The sequence below is a fragment of the Chaetodon trifascialis genome, chromosome 18 (genome assembly GCF_039877785.1).
Source record: "Chaetodon trifascialis isolate fChaTrf1 chromosome 18, fChaTrf1.hap1, whole genome shotgun sequence".
NCBI lineage: Eukaryota > Metazoa > Chordata > Actinopteri > Chaetodontiformes > Chaetodontidae > Chaetodon > Chaetodon trifascialis.
In genome coordinates this window covers 15,547,402-15,567,365 of record NC_092073.1, presented here as the reverse complement: position 1 = coordinate 15,567,365, position 19,964 = coordinate 15,547,402, and the positions used below count along the sequence as shown (strand labels likewise).

Below are 19,964 nucleotides of genomic sequence, written 5' to 3'. Positions count from 1 at the left end.
AGCTGTATTTATAACCAGAATTTCATCTGAGAGCAAAGAAAAATCACCTTTGTGTCAACATCCACATGCAGCTAGAATGATGAAGCACAGCATGCACAGGGAGGAGGTTACCGAGATGGAGCGAGATGAAGAAAAATGAAAGATAATAATACATACACTGGGGATGGGGATGACCTGGACCTGGTCACACTGGAGAAAATAACAGAGAAGAAGAGATTGAAAGAGAGAAACAGGATTGGGGGGGGGGGAGAAAAGAAGCAGGAAAGCAAAAGAAAAAACAGTGAAAAATCTTTGCGAGGGAGAAATCGACAGCATCAGTATTCCTGTCAACAAATGCGTGGGGAGGAAAAGAGGGAGAGGGACCGAGAAAAAGGGACGTATAGTACACACCGTGATAGAAAGCGAGAACAACTCACTCAGAAACAAACAGAGCTGCCATAGTAACAAACACGGCTGGCCAGAAATCCAGCAACAGTACACTGCTGGGAGGGACGGTGGCGTGGACCCAGCTCGAAAATCAGCCCCGCACTATAACAAGGCTTTTTATGGCAAGGTTCGCCAGGTTCACTCGGAATTAATGGGATCTCATTTGTTGAGTAGGGGGTCCGGAGCAGGTCAGCAGTGACCACATGTATGGTGTCTGTAAAGGGCCACACATTCCTCCCCTGAACGAGAGACATTTACAGGTAAACAGGAGTGGAAATGTGATACGGCTTTGCTCCATTTATAGCGCCTGTGTACCTGCCTTGGCAGCGGAACGGCGTGTCTGCGGAGGAGCTCGGGGGTTTTGGCGCCTTTTCCGCCGCCAGAACGTTCGCTTCACACATCCTCACTACACTGGTCAGAGTGTGTGTGAGGAGAGGGGGAGGCGTGGGTGCCAGGCAATCCATCACAGCGGACACACACAAGGCCCACTTTATGGGGATTAAAGAAGCAGCAGTACGTGTGCGTGTGTGCGTGCGCACATGTGTTGCCATGGGTCCATGGTAAGACTTGTGCAAGCTTGTGCGAGCATGCGCCAGAAAGACCGAGCGTGTGTGTGTGTGTGTGTGTGTGTGTGTGTGTGTTCAGCTTCTCAGCGTGCTCAGAGTGTTATTTTGTGTGTGCGGTTGTGTGCGTAGGCAGATATCGAAGAATGCAAGATGGGAAGCGGGCCCGTATTTTCAAGCAGTGGATGGTAAACAACCTCTGGGTTCAACGGGTTTGAGGCAGCTGGAAAAATTTGTGGAGGGAACTCGGCGAGGCTGCACAGCGCCTCGGCCTCAGCTCTCTGCAGGAAAAGGCAAACCCTAACAAGCTCTCTGTAACACAACCAAACAAATGTTACTCGTTACTGGATCTCTCCAGTCAAACTAGGATTTCTGTCCAGCTTTAACTAATTCCCACAAGGGTTTGTAAGGGTAATTTGGACTCTGGCCAAGTATGATGAGAGAGAAAAATGATCTTCACCTTGGGAGGACTGCCATTCTCCTCTGGCGGCAGAGGCAGAGAAAGTGTCTTGTTGTTGGCGGGTGGTGGCTCCACGTGGTAGTCATTGTAGTTGCGGAAGCAGCAGAAGAAGGGGCTGAAGATGCTCCGGCTCCGGTGCTTCTTTAGGCTGCTGTTGGACTGGGAGACTGGAAGAGATGATGAAAGAAAACGAGCGAGGTTAAGCTGCTTTGCATATGGAACCAAGTGGTGGATGTATTCAGATCTTTTACTGAAGTATCAACCCCACAGTGTGAAAATACTCTGTTCAGAGTCCTGCATTAAGAGCATTATCAATCATTTCACTTATTGCTTATGTATATGTCCACTGAATATGAAGTACAGCTACTGGATGGTAAGCTTAGCACTTTTAATCTTGCATGTAGGAAATAATACAAAAGTTCATGAGATTATTACATGTTTTGTAAAAACTTTATTTGCTGAGTAACGAATAACGAAAGTAAAAAAGTACCTAAAATTTGTACTTGAGCTTATAATTTGAGTTAATGTTTTGTTACATTCCACCGCTGATCCCAACAAATTACACTTAGTGAGACCGAAAATGGCCTCTTTCGACTCGAAATGCTGTTTTCACAGCGATGTCACCTGTTGAGAGTAGGTGTCTTGTGTTCAAATGCTAATTAAGTGCATCGTCTGAAAGAAAAAGACAGAAGTGACGCTCAGAGTTGCAGACAGACTCAAATGCATCATCGCATTATTGTGACAAAAGGCACCGAGATGCATGTTGTACGACACAGTGAGGCATCGGTTCATGCAATAGGGAGCACAGGGACAAAAATAGCCATCGTCAGAGCGCCCTCTGGGAAGGTAGTCCAGTTAATTAACATCAGGAAAGACGGAGAGAGGAGGACAGACACATTCAGATCATGTATGTGAGAGGGAGTGGCAGCAAATATAAGAAAGAGAATCTTATACCTTTTACAATAAAAGACCCTGAACGTCCCCTAAAGACTGACTGAAAATCATTGTCCACATATTGGACAGTAGGCAGTATATTTCAAACAGCTCTTCTGAGGCTGTTTCTATTATTTGACTATATTTGACCACAACAAAACTCAGATCCATACGCTTATCAAGAAGGTCTGAGTGCTGCAGAGATCCAGAGAGAAAACAACACACACATGCTCTATAGGTCCCCGGTTACATCATTCCTCCTTCACTGTCTCTGAAGCCCATGGCCTACTTTCACACTGACAGAGGAGAAACAAGCCTCTATAAATGTTCTATTGCGGATTATGATTTTTACATTTTCTGTCTGTGAGGATGAGTGGATAAAAATAGAAATTTGGGCAGCTCCGGCACAAAGGCTAAAATCTGACAGCGCAATTATCCGGAGGTGTTCCTAAAGTAGAACTTCTGCCAGTTTAATTGCTTTAAAGGTAATTTTTAGGCATGGAAATCCCAAATCTGTGCAGGACTTTGAAGTGTCCACGGGCCGACATTGGAATCGTCATTTTGGTGCTTTTGAAGCGGCCATCACATAGTGTCCCTGTTTGCTGCCGTCTTGTTAACGTGTTCATACAGCCGTGTGACACAGGCAGCCCAGTTAGCCGTGCATGCTGAGGCTCTCTGCAGCCCGCTCCTGTTCTGAGAGGCTTCAGATTGACGCCTGGAACTATCCTTGGGTTTGCTCCGACTGGATCTGACAGGCTGCAGGCAGTTCGTCTTCTTTGTTCTCTCCATCTTTGTAGTCCAAAGCTCGCTGTGGATCTTCCTCTTCCCCGATAGATGTTCCAGAGAAGCAACACTTCGGTAAACAAACAAGCCTATACCGCCGAAAGAGGAAGGCAACATGCTGTGTTTCTGTAACCTATGTGGTATCTGACGGATAGGCTCTGCCCACGTAGACTCGATGCACTCACTGCTGGAACAGAAAACTGATAAAAGTACTCCGACTAGAAACAAACACTATGTCACTGTCTGTCTGCAGACATGAGCGTAACATACAGATAAAGCATTAGTGGTAAAAGATATTCATCTGATGAGAGAAGAAGAAAAACAACTCACACTGAAAGCATTAACCCCATACGAGCGAGGTCAGCAAACACAAACACGTCCACACGCAGGGTTGAGGCGTCTAATTAAGACGCAGCGACTTTGTGTGGAGAATTCAATTTCATCATTTTTAACTTCATAATGTGGAAATATCATTTGTGCTGCTCACAGCATTGGATGAATAAATGGCAGCCTTTCATTAAAGTTTATAAAACATATCTAATGGCTTCATCAATGGTTAATAAATAATCTATTCATGCTTTAGAAATCAATTATGAACTCTATTAACCATGATAATCAATTATGGAGCAAAAAAAGACAAAATTCAACTGGTTTCAGATGCTCAGATGTAATTTACTCTTTGGAAATTAGACTGTTTGCTGGACTAAACAGGCAGTTTGAAGACCGTTAGAGGCATTTTTCATCATTTTTTGATGTTTTATAGACTAAAAGATTAATCAAATTATAGAATATTGATTGTCGCTTTGTGGTCCAATGGACTGAACATTTATAACTGCAGGCTTTGTGTTTATTATTGTTAATTAATGACTTAGTCACATTTATAACTGCAGGCTTTGTGTTTATTATTGTTAATTAATGACTTAGTCACATTTATAACTGCAGGCTTGATATTTATTATTGTCTATTGATGAATTACTGACAGTTTTAATAGCAGACTTGATGGTTTATGGGACTTTATTACTGGCTAGCCTTCATAACAACAGGCTTGGTGACTTTAGAAAGTGAAACTTTTACCAATGACTTGAATATTAAGGACTCATCAACCAGAGATATTTTTCATACCCTAGTGATCCAAAAGTTGCTCTAAATAATGTTTTATAAAGCATTAGTAAATGATTTATTAACATCAGTTTAAGTGAGTTGAGACAAATAAGGCCTTTATATTTGGTTTCTAAATACAAAGTGGTACCACAAATGATTTTGTTCATCTGTTTTCTGTTCCTTTGTTGGAATGCAACCCAAATCTCAGAGCTTCAGACTCAAAGCTTGGGCAAATCAAAACAAAAGTGTCAAGTGGTATGAGAAACTATTGTAATTTGAGTGATTGGACCCTTGAACATAGTAAGTTTCCAGTTTGGCAGCACCCTGAGTCCTCCCTCATTCTCCCTAAAGTTGGCCTCAAACACTTTGATGTCATTCTTCCTCCATTTCGAGACAGTCTACATTTTCCCGCCCTGGTCTGCTGCCCCGAACGACCGCCTGAAAAAAGCAGGTGGGAGTGCGAGAGCGAGGGAGAGAAAGGAGAGGGAGCTTGGAAGGGGAGAGAAGGGCGTAGAACGGGTGGGGAGAGTTACTGTGGTGAGACAGCCTATACTTGGGTCTGATTCTTACTCCACCCCCTCCTGCACCACCACCCTACACAAACAGAGCTTTCCTTTCTCCCTTTGACACAAACAACATAGCTGAGAGCTGACTGCTGCTGCAGCCCGAGCAAACACACACACGCAGCATATGTTCACATGTTTAGGCAGAGGGCCACGTGTACAGTGATCAACAAACAGCATACTTCACAGACCGACACGACCGAGGCACACAAACTTTTCGCTTTCAATGTCCTTGCTCAGGAATGTGACTGGAGTCGGCTCGCCTTGCACAGTAACGCTGCTTTCGTCAGCCCTGAGAATAACAGCGAGAGGTTAAAGTACAACGTTTGCCATTAAGAACGCAGGAGAGGCGGTCTGAACAAACTCCAACAACACAACAACGACGTAAACGAGGTAAATCAGTCAAATAAGACACCCAGACTGCAAAGAATTAGCTGACAGTAAGGGATACGCCTGACTAAAATCTAGGTAAAGGATGGTGCACACAAGTGGTTTTATCTAACAAAAGCTCCCTGGAGAGAGAGAGAGATATTAGGCCAAAGCTGCAGCCTCTTCAGAGCAGGTGCATATTATTTACCCACTGAATACACCTCATTCGCTCAGCATATTCCCTTGATGTGAGAGCTGTGACAACAGCCCTCTAAGGCAGCGCCTGTGTCAATGCTCTTGCTGAATGTTAGGTACTGTAACAGCGATACTGTAGAAGGCTCTCGAGTCAATCAGAGCCAGCCGGGCCCAGGCTCTGTCACATGTTCAGGCGCAACCACTAACAAGGCCGGAAGAGGGAGAAAACGCAGGAAATTCTCAGCATTCCTGACAGGAAGAGATAATCACCCCATGACCGACAGCGTGGAATAATGCCAAGCTCAGAGAGGGAATATGATCCCCAGCTTAGCTCGAGACGTTGGAGGTGGCCTCCTTTACTGTAGTGCTAAAAGCACATAAAGTGCAAGCAGTCAAAACATAACATGCCACATTTGAAATATGGCTGTAGGTTTAAGTTTAGCTGCTGGTTCTCTCTTTACAGTGGATAAAGTCTCGAAGGTTTATGTCAGGACATGCATCACTCTTGAGCCAAACGCTTTTGGAAAGGGGGGGGGTCTGCCCAGCAGGACAACTTGGGTCTTATTTTCATAGTTTTGGCCATTATCTCTATTAGTTATGAACATCACTAAGTTTATTGCTGAGATCTGGGAACATAACAACACAGCTACAGCAAAGTCAGATTGGGCAATAAACACTAGATGATCACACCGGTTTTAAATACGCCAACAGTTTTGCAAGATTATCTAAACCAGAGGTTCCCAACCCCCTGGCCACGGACCTCATAACATTTACTACCATGCCGTGAGTAAATCATATGATTTGGCAGAAAAAGCTGATGAATAATCATATAACTTTACAGGCTATTATAGGGTATTTTTGCAATAATTAACTTGAACTCGGTGCATTCAGTGCTGCATTTCTTCTATTCTCTCCATTTGTTTGGCTGGTCTGACACAAAATCATGAGCATAAAAACATTCTGTGGTACAAACAAAAAGTGGAGAACTCCTCATTTAAACCACTTTATTTGGTCTGAAGGTGAGCAAATCTATAATAACAGAAGATTTGTTATTGTCACAACTTCAAATTCTCCACACCCACATGTCAATGCTCCTGTATTTAAAGCATATTGAGCTAGACAATGAGATAATGTGGTTTCACAAGCACCCGGCCTACAGTTAGGACTTTAATGACCATCAACAGCTAACATTAGCTTAGCCCATGTGACTGCCTGCATGAAGCACTCCAGACGAGCCCTGTTTTGGCTGCCAATAAGACACAACACGTGAATTAGACAACTTTGGGGTTACAAGGAGTCACATTTTTCCTCTTTTGGTCAAGGCTAATTGGTCGTACAGTTAGCTAACACGTCCCTCAGCTGTCCTATGAATATGTCCATCGAAGACAGCAAAGAAATTTACGTACTGGAGATTGCAACTGCGATTGATAACTCTAATTTAATTGAAAGTCTAAACCCGACACGACTAAATAGAGTAATCGCATTGCTGTAATAAGTAATTAAGTAACACTTTACTGCCCAACACTGATCAAGACTGACAGGAAAAGCTGCCAAAGCTACAACCGTAAGACAGAAGTTGTATTAAATTAGACTTTCAAATATTGGTATTAGTAGTGCCTGTGTGGTAGACCTTGAACTGCACTCCAGTGGCAGTTAGTTGCCCAGCCAGGCAGGTAAAGTGTACAGTACCTGGGGGGCATGAAGGTAAATGTGAGAACAGTCCATGTGAAGGTGCAGCTTAAATAATTCAGATGGAAAACAGGCCGGTTTTAAATGGCGCAGCCGGGTACTTAACATACACTAAAATAAAACAGCCGGGAGCCACAGGGATTTCCACTCCATCTCTGCCATACAAAGCTACTGTACAACTAAAAAAAACACAGCGAGGACTTGAGGACATCATGGCAAAGAAACACCAACAGCCAAAAGTGACATGCTAAAACCTGCCATGGCCTCAGCAGTGGGCACGATTTCACAGAATATTTGCCTCCTCTCCTCTCTGAGATTTTGAGTGTGGGGGGTTTGTGTGGGACCAGCTGTCTGGGGCTTATATAATACCATGTGAGATAAAATACTTATTCATCTGCAGGAAAAATGAAGAACAGGACGCACACACACATAGACCCGACAGGTAATCCACAGTTAGCCTGCAGCCTGGGATCTAATGTCTTGAGTTGACAACACTCGGAGGCAGAGTGAGCACCTGAAGATGAAGCTGTTTCTGTTCCCGGCTATAACTAACAGCAACAGACAGCAGCGAGGGGGGACTCCTTGTTGTGCACAGTGTCAGCAAAATAACACTGTGGAAGGAATCCCTGCAGGAACACACTATATCTCCAAATTAGATGATGCTAAGAAAGGAAACACTTTCATCTTGCTCTTAAATTTAGGCAAAATTAATTAGTGTCTTGGCCATTTTCTCTATTATCCATTCATTCTAAATATGTAAAACTTGTGAAATTACAATTATATACAGAAAAATTAAGAAAAGCTGTAAATCTTCACCTTGGAAATTGACAAATTGACAAACAGTGGATGTGTCTGTCCTGAACAGATACATTTCTAGCATCACCTTCAACACCTAGCAACACCTTACAACATTTTCTCACCACCATCTTCTCATAAAGGACTACAAAAAAGACGCCACCCTCCAAACTCTTGAAATACAGAGTATCGCCCTTCTTATAGCCTCATGCACACCACATCAACATGCAGAGAAATGTGAAGCTGGACAGGCCTGCAGGTGCCTTGTGAGGCAATATCAGAGGAGATGTCTTCAAAATTGTTTGCTTTGTCTATCCTGCAGCCAACTGAAGCAGCAAATTGTCACATTTGAGAAGCTGCAACCAGCAAATGTTTGAACATTTTGCTTAATAGATGACTTAAATGGTGAGTGAATCAATACATTTTACATTACATACATTTAGCAGATGCGTTTCTCCAAAGTGAGCTCCATCACACGAACATCAGGAGACACTTCAGCTGTTCGATGTCTTGCTCAAGCACGCAACCATTTACACCAACTGAGTTACAGCCGCTCTGTTTTTCTGCTAATGAATCAGTCAACTAATTGTTTGAGCACTTTAAAACAAGGAGTCTTAAAGAATAAGTCCAGCCCTCATTCATCAGAAACAGATTATTGATTGTTACCATACAAAAGAAAATCCCAACAAGAGAGGCGATGATAATCACAAAATATCAGCTTCCAAAATAATATTTATGCCACCAAAGAGCATCTGCTTCACAATACACTTGAACATGTGTCTGCTTATGCACACACACACACACACACACACACACACACACACACACACACACACACACACAGTAAATCCAAACAGCTGAGTGGAGTTAGGTATCATCAGTTGAGCTGAGCCTGACAGTTCAGCCAGTGTGTGTTCACTGTGCCGAGGTCCTCGGTGGGTTATGTGTGAGGCCATTAAGGCAATAATAGCACAGTATGATAAAATAAACTCCCATTAAGCCTCCTTACTTCCCCGCACAGACAGCTGAGGCCCGGGTGAAAATTACAGGCTGTGGAGGTACACTCGGCACGAGCAGATGCCTTTAGTCACACTGACTGACCCTCAGCTGCCCTTTTGCACGATAAGTGCTTTATTTCCGCACTTATCGTGCAGGATTTATACGTACATATGCATCCTGCATGACCTTATGTAACTGACATTCACTCTGTAACCCAGTTGAACAAGTCAAGATGCGGTTTGCTGAGATTTAAGCACGCAAAACACTCAGTTTGGCACCCATGTTGTGCAAAGTACTAAGCCTCCACGGTGCTGCTGTGAACCCTGACACAGAGACGTGGGTGGGTCTGCCCCTGTTTTCCTGCCTCAGCTGTATAGCAGCGGAGGCGCTGTGGTGGCGGTGCCAGCCTGCCTGCGGCCCCCGGGGGACGAGGGCTGCTGCTGCTTCTCGAAATGAAGGAGATGACAAGCGCGAGGGAATTAACCCACTGAGAGCTCAGGGAGAAATAATGAGGGAGATCTGACTGTTCTGCTGGAGTTACGCAACCAGCAGCAACACAGCCCACGTTGTTTGGGGCTGCGGCAGTTCATTATTTATATATCTTTTTATATTCTCATCCACAACTGTGCGCTCAATGCCAGAGGCTCAGTGACTGATGGGAAATCCTCCTTGCCTGTCTGTTGGTTAAAAAAAACAAAAAACAGAAGAATTAACGTCAGATGAAATTAAAGGCCTGTCTTCAGGCTCATACACTTGGTGACCTGAGAGATGCTGTCCATGCAGCAGTAAAATTGATCCAGTGAGCAGCTGGACTGGAATTTAAAGGGGTACTTCAACTATTTAGTATTGATCTTCCATAAAATTTGGGAATAAGCAAAAAACAAAACGTCAAAAGCTCCAAGAACCTCAGTGCAGAGTACATCATCTTTTCGTTCAACCCTCCCTCTCAGTCTGAAAACCCTGATGACATCATAATGACGTCATCAGGGTTGTTTTTCAGCCACAGAAGACATTATACAACTCACAAGGCTGAGTGGTCCTCTCTCACTGTAATGTGTAAAATGGACAGAAAGCCCCTTTAAATGTTGTTCACAAACACAAAAGCAACAAATTGCTTCTTTTTCAGTGAATCAGATTCATTAAAGTGCTGCTCACTATGAATGGAAAGGAAGTAAACAAGTAGGTCATGTATTTGTGTGTGTGTTGGTGTGAGCATGTGCGTGCCCTGCTTGTGTATTGCTGCTACAGTTTGCCATGCCTCTGCTCCCTGAGAGGCGTTCATCTCTACATTTCCACACACAGCATGTCCTACTTAGTGCCCCTTGAGATCCACAGTTAAACAGTATTCACCTTTACCTCTGGAGAGGCAGAAAATTGCCTCTTTGTGTCTTTAACAGCCTCCGTACTCCTGTATTTGCTTATTCCTCGCTCGCCTCTTTAAAAAATGTATAAACCTTTTATGCTCTTCTGTCAAATATCTTGCAAACTGGCAGGCAGCATAATTCAGGGAGGGTGACAGAAAATCATTATGGACAAAACATGATCTCCTTCTCAGATAGCCAATTACTGGTGATGAATGCCAGCCAGAGGAGGGCAAAATATGCAGAAAGGCCATCCCCTTGTCGGAGCCAGGCTGGGTACCTGCCTGCAACCCAAGAGACACACAGCTGCTATTTGAGCACTCCCTCCTGCTTTCTCCTTCACCTCCACTCTTTCTTCCCTACCCCTACCTTCCTCTGACTGTATTGATCTGTTTTGACAACGTCCGTTTGGCTGAACGGATGCTCAATTAATCCTATCTTGTGGTGCGTTCGAGTCCACGCTCAACAGTCCGATCAGAAACAGGCTTCGGAGCAGCAGCATCAAGGCTGCTGCGGCAGTGTGGCAGGCGGTCCCTCTAGCTCCGAAGGGACTGTGGCTTTTGGAGCATTAATAATGGTCTCCACTCATTCCCTGCCATCGAATGCCGATGTGTCAAGATATACATGAAAGGCAGAGTGATGTAATCCCACAACAATGCTGTGCATTTAAATCGAAGCACGACAAGACAAGCATGCACCAGAAGAATCGGACTGTCAGTCGTTCGTCTTCTGCACTCAATTAGGAGAAGTTTGAAGAGTTGAAAGTCGCTGACAGCTGCAGTAAATTAAGCCAGAAGTTGAACACAGACACAAGACTTTCTAAAGCCGCTTAGTATGGACGGAGTTCTTCTGTTATCTTGCACTATTTTCTCATTACAATCAATAAAAACTCCATTATTATAGTGCAATCACAGCCGATCAGTGCTCAGGATGGAGGTCGACTGGGCAGAACATCTTTCTATAAAGAATTTACTTGCAATCCTACTGTAATAGTCTCTTCAAAGCCCATGGTGGACATTTTGAAGTAGCGTTCGCTCCAAAATAAGCTAACCACAGCATATGAGCTACACTTGAGACAACATTCGAACATAAAACTTCCCCACAATGCTGTCAAACATACGGTCCAAAGCACACAGACATAAAAAGAGACCCAGAAAAAAACCATGCTGTGCAGCAGAACCAACGAACGGGATAACAAAATACTTCACTGAGGGCAGAGAAATGTTGAATTTCTCATGTGCAGAAGGCAAACAGATTCCTCGAAACCGGCTCAGCACAAGGTATTACATGAGAGGGGAAAGATGTAAAAGCTTAAACTGGAAATACAAGTAAAGCACCTTTACTGAATGAGTTCTAGCTCAAAATGCTTAAACTTGAATGATTAACTAAATTAACTTTCATTGCTGTGACCCAGTGCTGCTATGTGAAATCCAAACACACCTAACAATCATCAACACAGGACTGAAGCTCTTGGTACGAACAGGAACAGAAACAGGAACATGTCCTCGTCTGACTATGAGGACCTACGGAAAAAAAAAACAATCTAATTAAAGATAATTAAATTAAATATAATTTTGCTTTTATAATTGTTAGTGAGATTCATATAAATACTCTGTGGTGGATTGTAACTAGGTATATTTACTCTATTGCTGTGCTCACTAAAACAATTTTTAGGCAATGAGTGCTACTTTCTTCCTCAATTTGCACAACATTTCAGGGGGAAATATGACTTTAAGGACAAGGCTACTGTTATTCTACATCTACACTTGACAAGTCTCTTAATAATTTCCAACTCTGCAAAGCCCATTGGTTGATACAGAAGATATAAATCCTGAAAGAAGTCACAAGAACTAATATATAATCTTAAAACAGCTTGACACTGTCGTTTTTAGCAAACAGTACTCGAGCAAAACTAAAGAGTGCTTCGTTTTGGGACTATTTTCAGTCAGTAAATTAGTGCACGAGTGAGCATTTCCGGCAGCAGCACAATGTGAGGCTGACTCAAAATCAACTACAGTTGTCATGTTCACTGTACTGAAGGAAAATGTCACACAGTGCAATGGAGTGGCTCACAGGTGTGCTTTAATGTGTTTTGGCAAGACAATACTTTGGCCTCGAGGGATTTTTAATGCAATCCTGGAGGATCTGACCTAATCTGACCTGAAGGAAAGGCAAAGATAAAATGGTGGCTTTTGAGTAAACCGTCCTCAGGTCAGACTCAGGTCCATAACTGCAGATTGTATAAGGATGTGGATCTGAGGGCCCTACTGGGGACTGACAGCATATTAACAATACAAGACTTCTAAACAAGCAAAAGGATGTTTAAGCTCTATTCTAAACTGGAAACCAGTGGAGGGCCTTCAGAGCTTTCCAGCTAAAACGGCACTCTGAGTGAGGGTTTAAGGATTCAGAGTCAGCCAATGTAGGAGTGAAGAAAGAGTCAGCCCACACTATTTTCTCCTGAAGCCTCTCCGAGGACGGACTGTGGTGCGATTCCATCTCCTTCACTCTGTCTCACAATCCATAGATCTGCGGGCTTCCTGCTAATTAAGGGCCTTTGCTGATTTTAACTTGAATTATTGTGAGCGGATGTGAAAATCTGACATAAATCTCACTAATGCATTCTGTGTCACAGGAGATAACCCTTGACGGCTCTGGAAAAAACCCTCGTCCAGCAATTATAACACTTTTTTTTTTTTTTTTTAAAGGCATTTTTATGATATGTTGTCAGGATCAAAGTCCACCACTGAGGAACGAAAGAGACAGAAGTGTAGAGGGCTGCTACGCTACCGTACTCAGCTAACTTCCGGATATCCCTATTGTGGGTCTATCTAGAAGATATTTTGATACTTAACAATTAAGTAATATAAGGATTGACATGAGTAGTCTTTATTAAAAAATACTTATTACCAGATAAATATCCTTATTTGTGTGGCATGTCATATAAGATGTATCTCAACGGAGGGTTAGCTTAAGTTAGCATAAACACAAAGCAGGGAGTTTGCTTGTTTTTCTACTTCAGTTTCCATATGTGAAATTGCATCATATTTCATGGTGGGAGGGGGCATAACGCACATTCAGCGCTACTGACTACTGTAAACGCCAATCAATATCCACAATATGTCATTCCCTATCTTCCTGTTTTTATAGGAAACACATAAATATGCTGTTTCATGGGAACTTCCAGTCTTTGCTTAAGCTAGCTAAAAATCTCCTGGCCTTAGAATAATGGATAGCAGTAATCTTCTAACTCTTGGCAAGAAAGCAAATAAAGGTATTTGCCATTATGTCAAACTAGTTCTTTGATTTTCCTTTAATCATATAACTTTAGAAAAACATTAGCTTCCCTCATACGTCCACTGATGTTTTTCTCTTGACGCAATCGAGGAGATATAAACCGTAATGGGAGACTGATACATCAACAAACACCTAATGGAGCCACTACTGGTGATTGACTGTTTATGAGCTCATATATAATGTGAAATTCAGTGCCGGCAAGTCCATTGTGGTTATTTACAATGCCAAACAAGCTCTGCGCAGAGCAACAACCACACAAAGCTACTACAACAATGGATTTATGAGCTGCTTACAGCTGTAAAAACTTTACATTTCTTCTTGTTGTGGGAGTGAATGAATGTAAAAGACATATAAGTTAATACAATCCCCAACTTCCACTTCAGGCCTGTTCATCTACACTCTGGGCCTATCCCACACATATAGCTAAGAAGCTCATCAGTCAGGGAGCTTAGGGTTGGAAGAAAAACATGCAACTCTTCCCAAACAACTGCCCAGTATGGTATCGGACTGAAGTAATGAAGATGTGTCTAACACTCCAACGCTTCCCTGGAGGTGCAGATAATCTGCTTTTCTGAGCAGCAATGACTGAAATAGGCTCATAAATCTGTAATAAGGATCTGCACTTCAGAGTCCGGCTTTCCTCTCAGTCAAAATGGTGCACTGAATATTGACTTAACTGTACGCACACAGCCATCCCCAATGTGACTCTCAAGAGAGGTGGGAGGCTTCAAAGTGACAGACTGTATCCTCAAAATATATCTAAGAAATCTATGCCACCTATGACCGAGTAAAAGCTCGTAACCCTGCTCTACTCAAGGCTTTCGTCCGGTCATCGCAGCAAAGTGCTGCACACAGCAGAGTGGCAGGTTGTGCCAGGGACTCCAGGGCAGCCAAAACTCACAGGAGCTCTCCTCACAAACAGTGCTGCACACACCCCTGCAGGTGTGGTCCACACATCATAAACACTTTATTAATGTACAGCACTACGTTCCAGGAATAACCTCAAAAGCCAAGTGTGCATGAAATCACAGGCTTTTCTCCAGATTCATATTTAATTACAGCTTCAGTATGTTTTCTCTCTTTCTGGCAATGTAAAGATTTTCTAACCAACAAGCCTTTGAGGGAATCTTTACATTTTAACATGCCATTAGTGCACAAAAATCCCAGCTTCAGCTGCTGCTCCCTGCCTGTGCTTCTACTGCAATTATACAGCTTATCAACATAAGAGACATTTACATGTAGCAGGACAGACAGAGAATCTTGACCACAGAGTTTTTCAAAGGCTCAAGGTTAATGGGCTCTGTGAGACGCACAGTTTAGTGCCTTAACTGTCTTGTTGCTGCTTCGAGCGAAGTAATGTAATGATGAGGAGAATGACATTATGTCTGTTCAGGAGAATGCATATTACTTAGCCTCTGCAAAGAACACCACACATTTAGAAGAAGAGAAGAAATATCATTTGTGTTATACAGACCTATTGTGAAAGAAGCAAGGCTGACACACAGCTTCATCACTGTGCGATAAGATTGGTGATATATCTTATTGTGAACAAATCCAATGAATCGACCAAAACCAACAATGAACCGATCCTACTAACACGTATTGTTCGTGTACCCTGATATATCTTATTCCTGTCATAGAGCTCCATTGTACTGGATAACATCTTTATTCATTACCATAAACACCAGGACTGCATTTTGATTCAATCCACTCACCAAACCACCAAATGTGTATCATAACGCAGCTGAAAATAGTCCCCAACAAATTTACTCTGGATCCAGTAAGCTTTGCTAAAAACTACAGTGCCCAGCTATTTTAGGAAATTACTGACCACCTTCTTTAAATTTAAACTACTATACGTTGGTGACTTAACATTTATGTCTTCCATAGGAACAAATGGGCTTGGTCAGAAAGCATTCAGAGACGAACATATTTTTGGTTTTGCTCATGTCATGAAATTCGTTGACTAAGAAAAATGCAAAATAACACCAGACTTTTTTAATGACTTCCTTATGAAGATGAGCAATCTACTGAAATTTGTACATATGGGGAAAGTGTTACAGATGGAATTTTGCGAGGATTACTCAAAAACACAAAACATAAATGTAAAATATTACAACTGTCTGCTAACAGTTTGTGTGTGAGGGAAGTGTATGCGCTATTGTGAAATGACTCAGGCGTCAACCAGGAACTACACACATAATGTGTTTCACTGAATGACAGTTGCAAATGTGTGAAAGTAAAACACAAAACCAACTCAGAGAGGTTTCTAAGTGAGAGAGAACATTAATAATATAATCTTTAACTAAACACATGTTACTTTGTGTGTAAAGCCGGTCTAAGTGTCTGTCGTCACTCACACTGCAGCACTGAAGAGCTAAACTCAGATTTGACCTAATCTCATTTAGGTAAACAGCTCGTTCATTGATACCTGTCGGACTGCGAAGTTATCAGAGCAAAGCCTCTGTGATTCGCGGAGTGAGACAGAGGCTGGCTGGCCTGTGGCTCTCTGTGTGTTCTTAGTCCAGTCATTACATTTCATTGCATCAGATCCTGACAAGTAAACGGCTGCCAAATGAAAAGCCTCATTTGGGTTTGGAAAGAAGAAACACTGTTTTCTCAGCCCCCTATGTGCTTCTGTGCTGGTTTCTGTGAAATCACTGGCTTTAAATTACTACAACATGGCTGTTTGATCTAAGAGAAACTACATTATGATACAAGAAACTGTGCTCACAAGCATCTATTTAATAAAGGTCAAATCCAACACAGGCTTCTTAGTACAAAAAATAGCCCTGTATATCCTCCAGAAGTGTGACATGGTTGACTTTGTACCAATGCGTGTGCACTGTCTGAAGAAGAAAAAGCCGCCCACATTATGATTCCACCCCTCACCTCATTTAACATAATCCATAATGCATAAAGATATAATCTCCACCTGACCAAAAGTCTAAAAAAACGTGGCTCTAATGAATTACTACATCTTCGCTTGGAATGAAACTGATAGGACTCTGAAAATAGCTTGGCTGTGCTCTGAAATATTCAGCATGTGAGTGTGTGTGTGTCATCATTTGTGGCTTCAGTGCAGCCTGAGCGGGTCAGAGAGTAACTGTCCTGGACAACAAGCGCTGTTTGTTGTCTGCTTTGACAAAGCCAGTAGTGAAGGGCAGGGACTCCATTCAGGAAGCTCCCTGGTGATACTTTGTGTGTCACACAGCAGCCGTTTGAGGAGCCTCACTGTGTGTGTGTGTGTGTGTGTGTGTGTGTGTGTGTGTGTGTGTGTGTGTGTGTGTGTGTGTGTGTGTGTGTGTGTGTGTGCGCGTGCGTGTGTGTGTGTGTGTTGTGTCCTCTCTGGTCAGCGACTGACCCTGGATTTTATCCTGCCAGATTAATTGTCAGATTCCACATGTCATCTGGGATTTACTGTCCAAGACAAGCAGGATGTTGCAGACCAGGAAGTGTGCAAACTTTGTGCGAGCGCTTAAAACGTGCTAAAAAGGCAGTTTTATTTCTCTTCTAACAAAATCTCCTGAATGATGCGACTTCCTCCCGCTGCAGCGCAGTCAGTGATGAAGCTGGATGTTTTGCTTGTTAGTGTTTTCATTGATTTGTTTATGATGGTTTTAATTATGAAGGTGGCACCACAAGATTAGAGTACGCTGGCGGGGGAAAAACGTGTGGTGGAGCGTGAATCATAATTGATCTTGTCGCTGATCATGCAGGTCAATCCTGGAGAAGCTTCAAGCAATTAAAATAATGCAACAAATAAAAAACAAAGCCACACTTCTGCTTGCTGTTATATTTGTGTGCAATTACTTATCAAAGCAAACAAGCCCTGATCTTCGTTTCATGACCGCCAGCGAGGAGGTCACTGAGTCAGAGAGGTCCATGTATGTCAATGTTGCTCAGCAGCGGGTGATGCAGGAAGGTGACCTTTTCTCCAACAGAGCATAGGGAGTAGCAGGAAGTCATGGTCCCTCTGGCCTCCAGGCACCCTGTGGCTCAGTGGGCTGGGTGCTGGTGGGGGGAATGCCAGGGCCTGAGCTCCAAACGCCCAAACCCCCCTGCTGTGATCTCCTACCTGTGCGTCCCACATGTTTGTGCACACAGCGCTCCATGGCCTCGCTCCTGTTCATATATATCATATATGCTGTGTGTGTGGACTCAGAATCAACAGAGTGTCACTGGCCTGCACAGATCAGTGAGAGGCCCTCTGAAAGTTAATGAAAACTGAAAAGCTCCTGACTCATGAGGGGGATTTGTCGTTGATGTCATCACCACATGGTGAAGTGGCGACTCTTGTGCAAAACAACAAGACAGAAAATGTGTTTTCGTTCAGCCTCGGCAGTAATCTGTAGTGCAGCTGTTGAGCTGTTGTTTTCAGGCACTTTGTACACAGCTGGGAGTGGACATTTCTAGCAATATACACATAGATCGTCCATTATATGATGACAATTGTTTTATCATCATCAAACACTGAAGTCTTTTAACATCATTTTTGCTTTAGTGAGGTGGATTTAATCGAACTGGGCAAAATGTGCACAATAAGCATGTTTATCCAGCGTTACTGATGCTGGCTTTTGTGCAAATAAGGTGTAAAAACGCCTTCTACAGCACAGGTGGAGGGACTTCTACATGCACGCTTACATATGTTTCTACTTATATGCTTTAAAATTGAGTGTTTTTCTTCAGATAATGAAGCCAAACTGTTGATTTGACCGTTGATCATTGCTGGTATTTGTTATTAGTAGTACACCAGGCATTTTACAGTGTCAGTGATGCATGCAGGGATGTCGCCAGCACAAGGGGGAAGGAGTGGAGTACCCGCCCCCTGTAGTAAACCCAGCTCACTCCACAGAGATTATTAAAATATCCCATTTTTTAAAATCGCAAATTTGCCAGATTTAACGTGCAGTTGAACCTAAATAAAGCTCCCGGTAATAAAGTTAAAACGCACTCCAGGCAGTGTCTATATTGACAGGCTGGCTGGGGGCTCAGGCTCTTAATGTTTCTCTGCTTCAGCTGAACAATGGAGGTTTCCCGTCGATATTCAGGCTTTGCTGTAGCCCAGTATCCTCTCTGCACTGAGGGCTGCGGATCCCATTTGGCAACCGCGCAACGTCAATAAAACACGACTGGAAATCCACAGAAATCATGTGAAAATTAAAACAACAACAGCGTGCGTGTGCGTGATTTCTGTGCGCCTTACCTTTATCTTGACTTGAAGAATTGCTCTCCTCCTCTTTCGGATTTGCAACCTGTGTTATTATGGACGTGTTGTCCATGGAAACGAGATGTTATGCACCTTCGGCTACACCGTTTTATTCCCTGGCAAACATTACCAAAGCGTACTACAGTCCCCCGGCTGTGCGCAGGCTAGAGCGTCCGCTGCGTGCACCATTAAAATCCCATTTCGCTCGAAGCATGCAGTCCCATTCCCCTTACACACGAGACGGAATGTCAGCGAGAGGAAGAGGAGGAAGAAGAAGAAGAAGAAGCGGCCACAGCGCGTCCAACATCTGAGGTGACAGTCCGATGAGCAGGAGAGCAGCAAAGCGTCAGTCCTGCATTCAAGTCGTGTGTGTCCGCTGTGGTTGTTGCAGGCAGCATAGCACCCCGCCTGCCGCCGCTGCTGCCGCTGCTGTGCGCTCCGGCTTCAGTCCACACACCACAATATCAACTGCGTGATACGGTTACAGTGTTTACCCAGAGATGGCGACCGTCCTCCTGCCACAGGGCCATACAGGCTCAACTACAACAACACGCCTTCAACGTTTCTATTATCCTCCTCCGTCCAGGCTGAAAACGCGCTCAGTCCGCCCACCGCTCACTGTTTGCTGGTGCTCATTTCTGACGGGGGGGGTGCAGTTCACACATACTCAGAAAATAATGTCACATTTATTTGAAAATGTGCGCACAGATGCTTCCACTTGTCCAAAATATGTTTGTGAAGTCATATTTTCTGACGACCAGCGTTTTAGAAACACTGCAGCAGGTCAAGAGTCCAACAACCCCACCCACCCTTCAAGAAGAAAAGTGTCAAATCTTCTCATTTTTAGATTATCTATATTGATTTCATAGCTAATTTACATTTTTGTTGATATTATCTACCTATATGATTAACTTAATGCTGTTTCAAAGCCTTCTGTCTTTGTCTGCAAATACAATTTATAATTTAAGATAATGTTTATTTTTTATTATCTTGTATATACTCATTGTTTTTTTTTACTCTATCTATCTATCTATCTATCTATCTATCTATCTATCTATCTATCTATCTATCTATCTATCTATCTATCTATCTATCTATCTATCTATCTATCTATCTATCACTGATGCTGCTGTAAATTGGAATTTCCCCTTGCGGGACTAATAAAGGTATATTGAATTGAATTGTGCACAATGTCAGTACAGCACATCTAAAAGCAGGTCT

The 19,964-nt window shown here is 43.1% G+C and overlaps 1 protein-coding gene across 2 annotated transcripts in view; it reads right to left on the bottom strand.

Annotated features, from left to right (window-relative positions):
* The window catches only part of ctdspla (CTD (carboxy-terminal domain, RNA polymerase II, polypeptide A) small phosphatase-like a), a 31,736-nt gene extending 12,373 nt beyond the window's left edge, over positions 1-19,363 (bottom strand). Inside the window, exons 1-3 of one of the 2 annotated variants that reach the window (XM_070985978.1) lie at positions 18,741-19,344; positions 1,450-1,616; positions 157-189 (exon numbers count right to left, since the gene is read on the bottom strand). In XM_070985978.1, coding sequence (XP_070842079.1) covers positions 157-189; positions 1,450-1,616; positions 18,741-18,816 — 276 coding nt within the window. In that variant the 5' untranslated portion in view covers positions 18,817-19,344. Of the gene's footprint in view, positions 1-156; positions 190-1,449; positions 1,617-18,740 lie in introns of both variants that reach the window. The other variant, XM_070985979.1, reaches the window with a different exon arrangement.
* Between the last annotated feature and the right edge of the window lie 601 nt (positions 19,364-19,964).